We start from the raw sequence: 16,564 nt of genomic DNA, 5'->3' as shown, positions 1-16,564 counted from the left end.
ATGCTATGTACTATTTAGAATGCTATGCATTCAAATTTTTGTCTTTCACAGCACTATAATGACAATAAAACTTCTAATTCTGTCTTATTCTGGAATTTTCCACATTAGAAAACAGCCTTCACAAGCAGATGAGGCTTAGTTACTCTTACCTGTTCATTGTAATTATTAGGAGCACTTTTTAGGACGTTGCCTTGAAGTTGCAATCAAAAGCTTCTCAACAAGCGAGTGAGTGGGCCCTGAGTAGAAGGTTGGGGAGTCAAATTCAATTATTAAGCGCTTTGAAATTAAAATATGCTGTCATTTTAATGTGATATGGAGACTTGAGGACGACTGATTAGCAGTTTTCTTATGAAGATGTGTAACCTGGGGGCTCCAGAGTGTATATTGGCATCTTTCTTTTATCTACACCTTCAGCAAACTGTGCTTAAATGAAGAAAGAATGTCTCAAAGTTCAAATTCACAGTTATCACTCTTCAGGTAGCGAAATTAAATATCCTGTAGCCACAGGTTCAGATGACTATAATTACTTCTTTTAAAAGTAATCTAAAATGACAACTTTGCTTGCCCTCCTGCACTCTCATTATAACTCACTCATCCTTTAATTTCCTCGTGTATTAACTCTCACTAGTTCCAAATATCACACACACACAAGTTTAAAAACCCCACATTAGTAGAAATGCCAGCTCCATTTAAATCATGAGGCCTTTTTTTTTAAATGACCACATGTCTTCTGGGGCTGCAGCACTGACTCATGGTCTGGATGACCTGCTTAAACTTCACACAATGACCCACACTCTCTTTCAAAACAAGTATACTCATGATGCTGAATGTGTTTCCTACCAATGTGACACCCTGGATACATCTGGATGTCATCTGATTACAACAAACCTGCTTTATTACAGTCACCTGTTGTTTACCGCCCAGTTAGATAATGAGGTCGTGCAGGGAAATGCTTCACATAATTTTTTTTTTCTACACAAACAAAGACTTCTGCAGTGATGAAGTGTGGTTGACCAGGGCAATATAATAAAGTGTCTCCAGTTCTGCTCAGGCTGTACACACCGAGCATGTGGGGCAAACAAATCAGGGAAAGCCCCCCGAAAGAAGAGCAGCCTGTCATCAACAGACGGCACAGCTTTTATTAAAGGATGAACAAACACAAAGCATCTGTCACCGCTCTTTTCTCAGCTCTTTGCTCACACTGTCAGCCGAACAAAACCCAAACGGTTCAGGCCTCATCGGAATTGGAGGTCTTTGTAACACACCTTGTGTTACAGTCATGAACATCTTTTCAGCTGTGTCACCCAGCCATGGGACAGCGCCACAATGCAGCTCAGCTCTGCTATGACTCGCAGTCAGTCGGCCCTGGCTCTCTGCCACGCATTCCTTCACATGACTGGCTGTGATTAATATGCAACGTGGATCCCTGTAGTCCAGTAGACAGACAAATAAACACAGACAGACGCGGTTGTGCAGGGAACTAGAAGGAAAACGCAGCAAACATTCGAACTGTGAGGTGAAGTGATTTAAATATCAACACTGGCTTTGAAGTGGCCACAGGTTTGTACATTGTCTCTGGAAGAGAAGAGTTGTGTAATACCGGTCAGTTATTTTACAGCTTGTTGTGTCTGAACACCAGCAGGATCTGGACTCACTGCCAGTCAGCTGTCCTTTAAAGACCCATCTGGTTGCACCTGCATTCTCACTTTACTGCACTTTCACTCTGAGTAATCTGTTAAATTTACAACTTTCATGCCAGACTTGAATCTCTCAACCTTCAAATGGTACAACAGCAGTTTAATTGGAGTATTACCAAAGAGTGACTTAATGTTTTGATGTTGTTGTATTGGCTGAGAGCGTAGAAACTTTTGTCACATCTTTTTTATTCCAACTGACTTGCAAATCTTTGCATAAAGTCTCATCATCTCTTCTGACACAACTGTGTGAAACCAGAATTTGTCCGCATGTTCTGTTCTTACCCTGGAGTCCAAGCAATCCAGTGGTCTATGAAGTACATGTAGACGATTGCTGGGTCTCTTTAACTTGACAAGCAACATTATTTTGCCAACAATGGTCAAGTTTTGTAGAAGTTTTGTCTTGAACTGGACTGAAGGTAATGATTTCATGAATGAATTGTAACTTTTTTGGGACTGGAGCCAAAAACAAAACTGGAAGCAAGCAAAGAGAGAAACAATAGAAGAAGTTTGGTGGGAAATTAGATCAAATTTATCTCTTAGTAAGTCTGCTTCTCTGGGCTTAATTAAGCAAATCACATTTCACAGCGTATCTTCTTAAAAGGAATTGTGTGAAAATTGGGAAAACACTTTTGTGGCCAAGAGATGACAGTGTTAGAAGATGAATTCTACTTTCATTTCTCTCTGGTAGCTAAGGAGTTGAAGCCAGGAACCAATTAGCTTAGATCTGCAGAAAGACTGGAAACAGAGGGAAACAGAAAGTCTCACTCCATCTTATTTGTTTAATCAACTCATGAATGCAAATGTAACTGAAATGACTGCCTTAAAATTTGCATTCCTCCACAACCAGTTAAGCAGTTTATTCCTGTATTTCCATACCTGACCTTTGGCCTTTAGGATATAAAATATCATCTTTTATTCTATGGGACACTTGTGTCAAATTTTGGCATAATCCGAACTCTTGAATTGAGATCAAAAAAGTGTTTTGTAAAGTCACAGCCGACCAGCACAAGCAGCACCAGTCTAATTGGTGCATCCTTGAGTCCAAATGAATGTTTGTGCCGAATTCCAAGAGATATTATGATCATAAAGACAGAATGAACAGACGGGCAACCCAAAAAACTAATACTTTCATCCTTTCCTGTCACTGATGGCAATCTGTGTTGTGCACAAGAAGTTCCATGCTCAAATTACTTTTTGGTGACAAGGGACCAGATGCACTGACTTCCTGGAGTCTCCTTTGGTGTAATCTTGTTTTGCCAGACCATTCTGTAGTGTATGATGGTCTGGCTGCATAACAGTATCATTCTGCTATTGGAGGAGGGGGTAATTTTGTAAATTTGAGAATTTTCCTAGTGAGGGATCAATAAAGGTCACAAAGTTTACCTTAAACCAATCACAATCATCTTGGGTGGAGCTAAGTGAAGGATATAACTTTGGTGTTTCTTCAAAATAATGACAGGTAGAATTGTTTGGGTGGAACATTTTCATACAGGGACATGATTAGTGGCATTAAATTAGATATTCCACTCAACAAATAACTACTGCATGATCCAAATCCTGGGCTAAACTTGATATTTTCAGTGTGGTAGGTTCCTGCCCGTATGTAGTTGTTTATGTGGCACCCAGATAGCAGAGGGAAGTACAAAGCTGCCTAAAAGGAATGGCCAGTGACAGGTTTATACCAACATCCTACATCTGGTGAGCCTTTTTACACTAAAGAAGAGTAAATCAACTTGTGCTTTAGTGCACTTTTTAACATATAGACAAACTCATAGTGGTATTGATCCTCTTATTTCACTCTTGTCAGGAAGATGAATGAGCACAGGTACCAACATGTCAAACCATTTCTTCAAGGGAGAGTTGGCTGAAATAGGCAGCTACAACAATAAAAGCAAGCAGAAAACTTGTGGAATTAGCATCAGGACACCTCTAACTATCACAAGTTTTGTCTAACTTCAGGCCTTCTGACTGTGTTTTGCACTTTGACTGACCGGTGCCTCGATCTTGATGAGGGCGATGTCAGATTTCTCATCCACGTCTTTTATTTTGGCATCGTAGGAGGCGCCGCTCTTCAGCTCCACTTTCACCCTGTGTTTATTGGCCACCACGTGGGCATTGGTCACAATCTGGCCGTCTTCTGACACAACAAAACCAGAACCACTGGCCACTGCCACCTCACGCTTGGAATAGGTCATCCTGTGGAAGGAAAGAAAAGACGGGAGTAAGAAAGGATTACATATTGCTATTCTTTCTCTTCTATTTCAACACGTCGCTTCTTCTAGAAAAACAAACAATGATGTAACAGCAGTGTAAGACTAAAGCGTAGTGGTTTTTGTGAACACGAGGCAAATATACAAACAGTTGAGTATTCAAAGGTGAGCCAGAGAGATTAGGCATGCATGAAACAAGAGAAGGATCAGAGTGAGGCGACGATGAAACAAAAAAGGTGGAAATAAAGAGAGCTAGACATTCAAAGAGCCACTTCACAAAACCACAGTGACAGACAGACCGGAGACGACACAGATGAAAAATCGAGGTGTCAAAGAAGCCGAGATAAAAAGCAGAAAAGATGGTAAGAGGATGAAAAGAAAAGGTGTTGAAAGAGAGAAGTGGAGGGTAAGGGGCTCCACCAACTGCTGTGGTCTGGTTAAGTACTCAGGTGGGATGTAAATTCGAGTGTGTTTCAATCTGGCCTTTCCCCCAGAGACACACACAGACACAAAGACACACAAAGACACACACAGACACGCAGGTGCATGGCTCTTACTTGCGGTAAAGTTCAATGTGAACCACAGACGGAGCAATTTTCTCCACCACGTCGGCGATGAAGTTGTATTTGTGCCTCGGGCTGTCTGGGTTGTCCTGAGCTGGAAATACAACACACACACACACAGTATGTCAGACGAGTAAAAACAAACAAAGGATGCACCGAAATACTGCATGATGTAAGAGCTGTGTGAGAATAGAAAACCGACAAATTAAACTGCCCTTTATCATAACACACAGGGGAAAGAAAAGATGACAGTTCATCTGCGGTGGAGACAGTCTCAGAGACACTCATTTACGACCATAAACTTTACAGATAAATCCGTTTTCTTGACCATGACCCTTATCTTACCCCATTGTTAGGAGAATACGCAGACTTTTTAACAACAGATCTTTTGTCAAGCGTAATACCACTGACACTGCATATATGACGACTGCCAAATTCACTGAATCCCAATCCAGCGCTGGGCAAGTCAGGAAATGTTGACTGATTTACCTGGTAATTAAGTCCTACCCAGATGACAGTTTAGCCAGAGCTATGAATCAAGATTTCCCTCTCGGAGTGTTTTATCCTTCCATTCTTAAACCCTTTATTTTGCCACGTACCTCCTGCTACTTTCTCCCAGAGGACAGAATTTGCGAAAGTCAAAGTCACCCATAAGCCCTGGGATATTGCTGATTGCAGTGAAGGGTTAAGGAATGAGAACCAGACTTTCCACTTGAGGTGCAGTTAAGCTAACACAGGCATGGAAGGAGCACCATCTTGCCATAGCGAATACCACTAAATTATACACTGTGAAAACATTTGTCAACCCGCAGGGAGGTAGTTCTGGTGTTATATGATCCCTGGATGACTCTCAACTGTCAGATACTGAACTTGATGACAATCCATCCGATTGTTGTTGAGACGTTTCACTCAAAGTCATAAATGTGAACCTCGGTGTGGCACAAGAAGGGAAGCCAAGAGAACATGGGAACTTTCAATGTCTGTATAACATTTTTCACCAATCCATGTGGTAGATTTTGACAAAAAACTTGGACCTGATCAAGGTACACAAGAAAAGTCGGTGTCTGGATATCTGTACCAAATTCCAAATATTTTACTACTAGAGGAAATGTACGAGAACCACCAGAGTCAGTAAGTTTCTTCATCTAGAAAGCATTAATGTCACACTAATCCATCTAATGGTTGTAGAGATACTTTGGGCCAAAACGGTGAACGTACTGTCATCATTAGAGCCAACAGATAAAAAGAAGCTGCTCATAAGCAAATGGAACCCTTTTTTCCCCCCAAACCTCCACGTACAGTATATTTTCCTGCTTGAATTTTAAATCAAGCATTAAATCTGATAAATGCCACACAACTTTCTCACCACAGTACGAGATGGAAATGTTGGAGTCATTTTCCCCATGCTAGCTAGCTGCAGACCCGAGGGGAGGCTTCTTGGTCGGCTCTGATAGGATTACTGGTAAAGAAAGCAGGCCCAGTGTCCAGAACCTGTGTTGTTTCTGGAGCGTCCATGCAGGCTCCCAGTCTCTTGCACTTCAGCATGTTATGATGAGTCCTGAGGCCTCCCTGCACACAATTTACTACCGGAGACCACACCACTGCCACTACTGAGATAGTAGGCCCGCTGGTGACGATTATGTTGGGAAATCGTGAATCAAAACATTGCGCACAGCTCATGTTCATTAGAGGGTCAGGCCAAGCCATTGTCGCCTGATTTATATACTGAGGTAGTTCATTTCACTGCTTTACTGAGCTTAGAAGGCTTTGCTGTTGTAGAATTAAGTTGACTTATGAGCCAAACTGAACAGCAACCAAAAAGTTCTGATTCATCCTTAACTGTGAAGCCCTGAATAGCACTGATCTGTGGGAAAAGTAGGGATTTTGTGTAATCCATATTTAGCTTTTGCAACATTTCTCCATCTGCTGAGCTGTTGCTATATTGAGACTAAGAAGATCTATGATTGCAGCGACCATCGTATCATAAATATGCACGATAGGGCAAGAAGATCCTTCGCTAATGTTTCAAGCAGAGGTAAACACATAAAGTAGATTTTTCCTGTGACTTTGACAAAGCAAACTGCTCTGTTGAGCTGTGAAACATTAACTCAAACTGTCAGTTATTTAAGTAAAGGCAAACAAGACAATATGTCCACTAGTGCAGTGGGTCACTATGGCTCTGGAAACTTTTTCCACTCACTCCTGCATACAAGTTGTAACCGTAACTGAGCTGTTGTGTGACTCAGCTTCAGCTGCTCATTGGACACTGTTTGCTGTAACTAGACAGCTTAAACCTCTATCTATAATTAGACAATACAAATGTTGTAAGTTGCACTGGATTCACAAGCCAATGGAGATATTAATTGCTGATCAGTGACTGATAGATATTAGACAACAAGCACCTTAACTCTGAATTAAAGTAGGTAAGAAAACAGGTTTTCCCATATAATGCAGCACCATCTGTTCACACCTGACATTAAAATGCACCTTAGAATATCCAGTCACAAGTGGACAAGTAGAGGTGTGAATGAACCAAGGACGAAATACGATCCCATCACTCAGACCAAATTCAGAGGTTGTCCAAAGCTCATATAATATTAAAGTGCAACAAAAGGCAACAACAACAGGCAAAATAGTGATTTCTTCTTCTTTTAATATCCAGCAGACTTGGCACAGAAAGAGCATTGTTGCCTCCTGCCTGTTAAAAACAAGAGCGCATTTGGTTTTTGTAAACAGAAATGATGTACGTGTTTATTTGTACACAGAGTGGGTGAGTTCCAGTCGCAAGACTTCACCTTAGATGCGTTCTAATGCAGGACACTTTACAGCACGAGTATCTATCAAAATACCATTTAGAAATATTGAGTGAACACCAGATTGGAACTGATCAAATGTATTGGGTCTCCTAGACATTTTACGGCGTTTAGCTACCACAGCTTCAAATATTTTGAGGATATATAGTAGAGAAGGGCGGATGATTCAAGGTTTGTTTTTTCAATTAAGAAACAAGAGAAGTGCATGCAGTAGTTACTGACTAATAGTGTGTAGACTGCAGTTTTTAGAAGAAGTACAATGTTTCTTATGCAGGAAATAGTAGTAACCTAGACATTCTGCTGAGTTTGAACTGACATGAAGAGTTATGAATTGACTCCATGTTGCAGTGTTCTGATCATGATTTCATCCACATGGAAGACATTGAGAAGTGTGGTAACTGCTAATGAAAGAGCCTAATAAAGTTAAACATCCCGTTAACAACAATCAGATGTCTAAAAGATTGTTTCTGAAGTCAAATCAAGTATTAAATGTGGTGAAAGCCATTCAAACACAACATTTAAATAAAGGGTTCATATAAAAGCACTCTCTCTCTAACACACACACTAAACCTCACTGCCCCATGTACTCATTATCCCTTCCTGCTCTGCACATTGACTTTCACCACAAGGGTCCCGGCTCAAGATCTCAGCTTCTTTTCTTCCGTAGTTTTCCCATACATACTTCTCTGTAGCTGCTTTATTGGCGCCTGCAGCTTTTTTTTCCTCAAAAAAATCTTGATGTGAATACAATAAAGTCAGCTTCTATTCTTCACGCACTGACATTTACTCTTTTTTGTGAGCCAGGCTTGCATAGATCTTTCAAAATTTCTTCTATTTCCCAACAAATGTGGAAGTTGGTTAAAAATGGGTACATAAAATGCATATCTTGTGGTTCCCTTTGCTTCCTTTTTGGCCTTAAATAGCTTTATAGAGGAAATTAGGCTGGTGTGTTTGCTATTATAAAATAATTTCCAGTCGGTCATTGATTTTGTCTCGGCACACATCTTCAGTGACTCAACAGATATGAATGTTGGGACACTAAAAAATGACTCATTTAGCATTGATGAGGCTCGTTTTTTCCGCAGCTACAAAGATATACAGTCAAGCTTCGTGGATGCGTGAGTAACTCTAACTAACCCCATTTTTTTCATTCCTAATTTTGTTTCATTTTGTTCTATTTTAGCCATTCAGCCACAGATCGAAGCCCACGAAACAATCAGAAACACACCTGAGTTCGAAAGGTGACATGTTTAGCAGCAGGAAGAACCCGAACCCAAAGCATGCAACATTTTGTTTGAAAACTACAACTGCACAGATCAAGTTCGAACAACACTCAGTGCGACATTTACAAGAGTTTACACGACTCAATACTGGCAGAAACAAGAGCAGGGAAAAGAAAGGAGGCTTGGTGGTCTCGGAAAGTCACATTGGGTTCATTTTCCTGATTGGAGAGAGGAAACACAATCATAATGTTTTCATGTTTTTGTGATTAAATGAGATATACAAGAGTTTGCAACAGGCTGCATCAAAAAAGAGGAATGAAAGACGCAGGAAAATTACGGGCAGGAAGGAAACTAGATGAGGAAAGCAGACGGACAGGCATTCAGGAGCAGAGACGGACTGATAGAATGGCACAGAAAAAATAAAAAGCCACGTGTGTGATGTTTTAATATTATAAGTGGCCGAGACGAGTTGAGGGAGAATGTGCACACTCAGCAAATGTGAGCAGCTGGAGTCACCGAGTGCATTCTGCAGCATCAGTCAGTGATGAAATAAGGAGCAGCTACAAACTGTACCGAGCTTTCAACTGGATTAAAGTCTAACTAGATTATTAGGAAAGTGCTGCAGGCATCATCTCATTTCTCACACCTTTATTCAAGCAGATCTGCCTCTTAACAGCTGAGTTTAGATCTTAGTGCCTCGTCGATGCACTAATCTCCACTTTAATTGCCATTGGAGGCTTTAAAACAGCCCAAAAAAATCCGGTGACCCCAAAGGTCACAGCAATAATTTGACCTAGTTTTCTCTGCCAAATGAATGACTTGCATAATCAACGTCTTTACAGTCCAGACACGAAATGACATCATGCAACTTGACTTGCATATGTTTTCTTAACATGGGGCCGGATTGCAGGGAGGGGAGTTCAAGGCACTCAGAGGGGTTTGAGTTTCTAGAGCCTTGATCACGATTTATGCTCAAGTTAGTTTAGCTAAAAGATGCTTCTACCAGCAGCAGCTTGCACGGAGTCACATGTACCAAATCGCATTGGTGGAAATTTTCCTCGGGTGCCTCGGAAAATCTATAGCCCTCACCACAGTCTCGCTGTGTTTCAGACATGGGGAACTGCCTGGGAATGACTTTAAGCTGCTTACATGACTGACAAACAAATGTGGCGATGCAGTCTGCCCCACCACGGCACCCACACGCTTTTTGATGTCCATGTAAACCTTCCCCCCAAAACACCGGTTACTAATTTCGTGTTTTCCTCGGTGTCTCCTGCCTGTTTTAAAAGCGTCTTCAGCAGAGGAGGAACCGTGGCTTTGAATCAGCGCCAGGAATTCCTTCATGCGACTGTTAAAGTGTGATTTATGAGTGACAACAGAAACACAGAAGCAGGAGAGAGAAAAGGAAGAGAGGAAGGAAGCAGCTGGAAAGGGGAGGATGCAGTAGGTTTCCAAGCCTTGAGTTAACTTCTAGGTCTTTGAGGCAACAGGTGTTGAAGCTCTGTTCATTGAGGAGTTTTCGAGTGCACGCGTGCTGCCCAAACTCAGATGTGAAATACATGAACACCGAACCCTGAGGAATCACACAATGTCTTTACCACATGTGGCCTAACAAGTGTGGAAACCGGAGCATTCTTCATTCTTAAAGGTTACCTATGATGCTTTAAGATACACATATAGTTAATGATGATGAATGACACACTGGAGAATAAGCACAAAGAATGTTTATAACTGAGCTGATTACTTGTCACATATGACAAAGTGCAGATCCAAACTGAAACATTGATATATACCATCATTTTTTTTTAATAACAGCCTACTAAAAATTCCTTTACAAATGCAGGGGGAAAAAACTGCCCCGGCACATTGTATAAAACAATCAAGCAGCAGATTACAGCCATGTGACTGCTGCTGGAGCATGCCAGAGATAATCCTAAAGGCTCACATCAAGCTTTACATCAACTCATGACCTCAGTGAGTCAGAGCTGTTCTCTGATCACGTCTAATTGTAATGCAGGAACAAGAGGGAAAACCCACTAGAATGGGGGCTCTTGTTGTCCCAGACACATGGGGATTGTGTGCCAGTGAACGCAACACAACATCTGGGTGAAGTTTTGACAACAAATGTCCAGTTTGAGGGTTTAAGGGTCACGCTCAAGAGCAACTTGGGAAAATGGCACCGACTTGTGCCAAAAAAGATGGCCATAAAAGTGCAATTTTTGTGTCCCAATAGTTCAACTCATGACTTTTCGTCTGTCTTCAGTTTGTTCTGGGGTCTTACTGATTTGAATTAGACAACCTGAGCCTTACCTTTCCCGCAGGCTCCCCGCTGAATGAACAGAACAGGTGGCTGCTGCAGCTTCTGCGCCCGGCGGCTGACCCTCTTCAGCTCGCAGATATTCCGGTAGGACACCCCATCGCTCCCGCACACCGGCTCGGTGGCTTTGCACACGCAGATCCCGCTCTTGCTTCTCCTCCTCACCGTCACCGTGTACGCCACCCCGCCGGACACCGAGCACTCCAGCCCCTCACCGCACACCGGGTCCCCGAGCTTCCCGCTGCCGCCGCACGCTTCGCCCTCACCGGAGGCGCACACCGGGCAGCAGTTGCAGGCGTCGAGGGTCTGACCCGCCTGGCAGTCCGCTGGAAGCCGGGGACACATCGACTTGTCGCACCGAGCGGGACATCCGATCGCGTACCGGCTGGAGATTTGCGCATCAGCCGGCAAGGACGTAAAGGCGACGATTACGCACAGAGACCAAAGCATGATTCAAACAGAAAATAAGTTTATATTAAAAAAAAAACAAAAAAAGAAAAGTCAGAGAAAGTTTAAAGGAGTTGCAGAAGATCGCCTCTCTGCTTGCAGTGTTGTGGGACGAGGGAGCTCAGTGGTGAGGGAGGGGAGTCGTTCCAGCTGGAGAGGTATTTAACAAAAACTCCACTGCGCAACCAATTACGCGACTTTACGTTTTTCGCTGGCACAGCATCACAGCAGCAGCTCACTTTCTGGACAATCACAACAAGGCTGGGGATTGGGTGCGTTTACGTGACGTGCCGAACGGAAGAGCTGAGTTATTGACTCCAGAGGGAGCAGAAAGTGGGCATGTGAGGGAGGTGGTTTCTGTCAGTGTGGCACAAAACTTGAAATATTCCCACTGGAAAGCAGCGTGTGAATTTTTCCTTTGTGTTGCTTTGAGGAGGTCAACACTGCCTCTCTGGAGCTTGTTAGACCTTCAGCCCTGCAAGTCTTTCCTGATAATGGCACTGATTTAATTTAACAAGTCAAAAATAGAACAAATTAAACCCTAGTAGTGGAAAAAGCCCAGATGTTTAACACGCTGCTCAGCCCCCCACACCCTGCAGGCCTGCTTCCTTATTTGTTTTTTTTTTGTTTTTTTTTTTTTACTATTATTTTTACTACTCTCTTATGAATTAGTCACTCCTGGCATAAACAGGAACCTTGTGGTTAATTAGGAAAATAAACAGTGGAAAAAAGAGGTTGGGTGGGTTTAATGTTGCACATTGGGGTTGCTGTCATAAACAGCCATGTTGGTTCTAAATGTAAGATCGCAAGAGAACATGATTTATCCACTTCTTATGATGTAGTGTAGCAGGCACCCAGCTAGCAGGGCATAAACAGCATCTAATAAGGATGATTAAATAATCTGAAATCATTGCCTGCCAAATTTAAGTGTAAATCAATCAAATCCTTCAAGGTTTTCCCCTTAAAAACACCATAAAATAGCCTGAGACATTTAATGTTTGTTCAAAAATTACACCCATTTCCAGTATTAAGGGAACAAGTGTTGGTGAGCAACAGTTAGATGTCTGTGGTGAGCTGTTAGAGTCCAGTAAACTCTACAGCGATAAATCAGGGTCATAAAACATCTCAACACAATGTGATCGATTGTGAGGCGAAAGTTGTTGTTTTTTTTCTGAGCTGCTGCTTGGGAATGGAGGGACGAGGCACCCTGTGGTGAAGCAGGGCTCAGGGTAACACAAGCCTCTGTATCTAAAAGGTAATTAGACAGGGGCATAAAGGGATGGAGGGCAGACATACTGGAAACAGTGAGAGTGTACACAATGCAGACTGTAGCACAGAACTAGTTTGGGTTGAATAAGAGCGTTTATTTACTGGGTCAATATATAATTGCGGGACTTTTTGTAACATAGTTGACATTTTTGCTGTTTTCAGGCCTAAAATCAACATGGCTGCCTATAACCAAACACCACATGGCATTTTTATAGAAAGATTCTTCTAAATATTATATATACAACTGAGTAAAATTGAAAGTTATTTATAAAGACATTGTAGTAAACCTGTTGACTACTTTATATTAAATAACTCAGAAAGCCTTGGAGTCTGGCCAGTCTTTGCTTCAGGAGGAAATGACATCATGTGGAGCAGGTCATGTGATCTGGAATTAACACACTTCCTTGAGAGGTGTTTTTGTAATGGGGAACTTAGTAGAAAGTGATTTCTCGGACAGATGCATATAAAATTTGATATATTGCCAAAAAAGAAATATCTGTCATGATTATCTCAACTTAATAAAAAGAACACAATCAAAACTGTTTTTGAATAAGCTCATTTTATTATTGTTTAGCTAATTAGAAGGTGGTTGTTATTAAATTTGGACGGTTATTTACTTGACATTTTAGTGATATCCAGTCATTTATTAATAAGCGATTGATCCATAGTAAATAATTACGGAATTGGTAAAGAGACATGATCATATGAACATAAAAAACTTTTTTTTTTTTTTAACTTTTAATAAAAATGTATGCAAGATATATCCCATGGACTTCAAAAGTCCCTCAGTTATATATTGACCCTGTTTATGAACTCTGTGTAATTCTGATCCACACATTGCTGGCTGATGCAGACATGAACCAAACTCCCACAGAAGCAGCCAGACCTTCCAGCAGCCCCACTGTGCGGCCATGCATAGGCGAGAAATGGTGGGAAAATGTGCAGATGAAAACAACCTCATCTATAAGGAACACCCAATTCTCCGACCGACGGCAGCGAACGTAGCCAAGGATGGACGCCACTGAGGTCTGTGTGATCTCTCCTCTCCGGTCTGCAGCGAGGTCTCGGCTGCCAGTGGGGCCCTCGAAAATGGGGCTTTATTTCCATGTTTAAAGCCACACCAAAGCCCCGCAGGCTCCAACAGGGAGCTGAGAGTTACAGTAGCCATGTGGAAGAGCTACAAGCTCCTGAACAGCACACCAGCAGCCAATGCATGTTGTTTTTTCTCTTTCTGCAACACTTCTATAGTGTCCACAATGAACTCTGCACACAAAAACCTGAAGCTTTTATGCTGCAGCTCGTTATTTGACTGATTAAAAAAGCTTTAAATATTCAGTGCAGCTCCATGACCTCACTCTGTAATTCCATCTGCACTCACTGCATCAAGCCAAATGCTGAATATGTAAAGAGCAGCTCTTCTGGACGTGATGAATGACGCTCATACCATCCTCTTTCCTCTTTAACATCAGTGTTAAACAGAGAATTCAGAGTGCTGCTATATGTGGAGAAGGACTGCAGAGTCGTCCATTTCATAGGATTTTATACTTATACTCCACTGTAATCCAGATGGAAATATTTTTCTCTTTTTTTTAACTTCCTGTGGTGCAGATTTTACTTAGAAAACATATCATGAACATATAAAATAATGAAAAATCTGTAAAAAAAAAAAACAAACAAACAAGAATGAAAATCTAGCAGCAACTGTGCCAGAAAAATATATAAAAATGTTGTAATATTCAAAAGTTGTAAAAATGATAAAACTGGGGGGAAAAAAAATCTGTAAAATGGTGATATTTTAGCTGATTTAAAGACAGTAAAACTATGTAAATTTACAGTCACACATTGTAAAAATGTGAAGAAAAATGTAAAAATTAAATATGAATGGAAAAAATCTTACAATCATTGTGTAAATGTATTTTTTTCCTGTAATTTTACAACATATTATCTGCAAAATCAGTAAAATAACAGTTGCCAAAATGATTTACTATTTTTCAACCCTTAATATACATAATTCCTTACAAAAATGTCATATATCTGTATTATCACAATATATTTTACTGACTTAAAACAATAAAACAATAATAAATAAATTTTACAGTCACACATTGTAACAGATCAAATCACCAATTGTAAAAATGCATATTTTTGATGTGGATATTATTTACGGTTCTGGCCTGTTTTTCTTACAGTTATCATCTAAATTAATATTCTTTTCTGTAATTTACTAGATAATATCTGGCCGCATTTGTAGCCATCCCTACCATGAGTGTTGGTAACCCCAGTAACCACTTAAGTTGAAACTCTTCACATTCATATTGCACATACAAAAACATATCATTTATCATCAGTACTTTAGTTCTATTTGTAGCACACATTTAGTTAACTCTTTTCTTTTTACCAGTTCTGTGGTTTCCAGTCTTCTGCAGCTGTGGTCATCTGGATGAATTCAGGGCAGCAGCAGGCTTTTATACCAGAGCTGCCAATCAGATCATACCAAGTGCTGCCACTTTGAGGGGTAGATCAGGTTTATTTGATTTAAATATTGCTTTATTTACCTTATTTGCACTGGGTAATTATATATATTTTGGGTTTCTTTCTTATTATTATTTTGCTTCAGCGGACCAGTTGTACCATTTTGTGCTTTTTGTTGTTAATTTAACTGTAGGTGTTTTATATTTACCCTACTGTGTGTAACTGGTCTGATCAGCCAGCATATAGATCACCTGTATAGTGTTAGTCAGGACTGGTAAGAGTCTGTTAGAGCAGTATGATTGGTTATTTGTTGCTTGTAGCTGGAGGTAAATTCTGTTCTTCTGACCTCTTTTGTGGGCCTGAATTTAGTACTGTGTTTGGAACTTTCTTTGTCATTTTTGGGTAAAATAAAAACCTGGTGTTAAATTCACCTCACCTGCAAGCCCTCACAATCTATAGTAATATTTAAAAAAAAAAAAAACACAGGAAAATCTTTAAAATAACACTTAGAAAATATACACGATTTTGTAAATCCAAAAAAGGCAAATATCTATAAAATCATGTTTTTGGTGATTTAAATACAGTAGAAATAAGCTTTGGTCTGTTTATTTTACAGTTACAATGTAAATTAATATTTTTTTCTGTGATTTTACTAGCTATCTGTAATTTCACAAAGGGGGAAAAATCAGTAAAATAACAGAAAAAAATTTTAATCATTTACTTCTTACAGTGTATGATGAACCATTACAGTTTGCTTTGAAACAGTGTAGAAAAAATAACCTCACCTCAGCAAACTACAGCAGCAAACAGAACAAACTGAATGCACCTGTAGTATAAATGGTGTAACATAAAGTTAGACCACCACCACATGCTTCTACATTTATTAGATTTTGCTAATAACACTTTTATATACGTGGTATTTTCAGTGGAAAGGCTTTTATTTACAGTGTTGAAATACTGCTTTTCCTAAACCCTGTAAGACCCAAATATGGGAAAAATGAGCAATGAATAAATAAAACTACAAAAAATGTATAGAAAAATAGAAAAAAATGAATAAAAAAAAAACTGAAAAAAATACTTCAATATATAAACCAAAAAATATGAAAAAAATCAGCTAAAAGTATACATATATATATATATATATATATATACGTTGCTCATTTGTTCTATATTTTTTCTACATTTTGTAGAAAAAATTAGCAAAAAACCTATATGTGTGTGTGTGTGTGTGTGTGTGTGTGTAATAGAAAATAAAAAAGCTGATGTATTTTTGCAATAGTGGGTTTTACAGGGCTGAGTAAAGGATCTAGACATCTATCATAGGATAAAAACGATCATTTGGAACAGCTTTGTAATGATTTATGGAGACAAGTGAACCCAAACCACCCCAGCAAAATGCCCCCTGCAGTTTAACAGCCAACGTTCTGCCTCACCATAAGGGTCAAGAGTTCAGGTTTCTCTTTAATTTGTCACCTATCTGTAGCTTTAGAGTCTCTGTGCTACTTACGTTCCATGGATCTTGTGTTTGCAGCTCAGTTGTTGCTCTTTTACTC

General features: G+C 40.2%; 1 protein-coding gene across 1 annotated transcript in view; it reads right to left on the bottom strand.

The window, feature by feature from the left end:
* Positions 1–11,516, bottom strand: part of LOC111569397 (serine protease HTRA1A) — a 28,772-nt gene extending 17,256 nt beyond the window's left edge. The window contains exons 1-3 of the mRNA XM_023271484.3: positions 10,817–11,516; positions 4,465–4,564; positions 3,689–3,893 (exon numbers count right to left, since the gene is read on the bottom strand). Of these exons, the coding sequence (XP_023127252.1) occupies positions 3,689–3,893; positions 4,465–4,564; positions 10,817–11,273 (762 nt within the window). The 5' untranslated portion in view covers positions 11,274–11,516. The remainder of the gene's footprint in view (positions 1–3,688; positions 3,894–4,464; positions 4,565–10,816) is intronic.
* Between the last annotated feature and the right edge of the window lie 5,048 nt (positions 11,517–16,564).

Source organism: Amphiprion ocellaris, chromosome 16, assembly GCF_022539595.1.
Source record: "Amphiprion ocellaris isolate individual 3 ecotype Okinawa chromosome 16, ASM2253959v1, whole genome shotgun sequence".
NCBI classification, from domain to species: domain Eukaryota; kingdom Metazoa; phylum Chordata; class Actinopteri; family Pomacentridae; genus Amphiprion; species Amphiprion ocellaris.
This window is presented reverse-complemented; position numbering and strand designations above follow the sequence as displayed.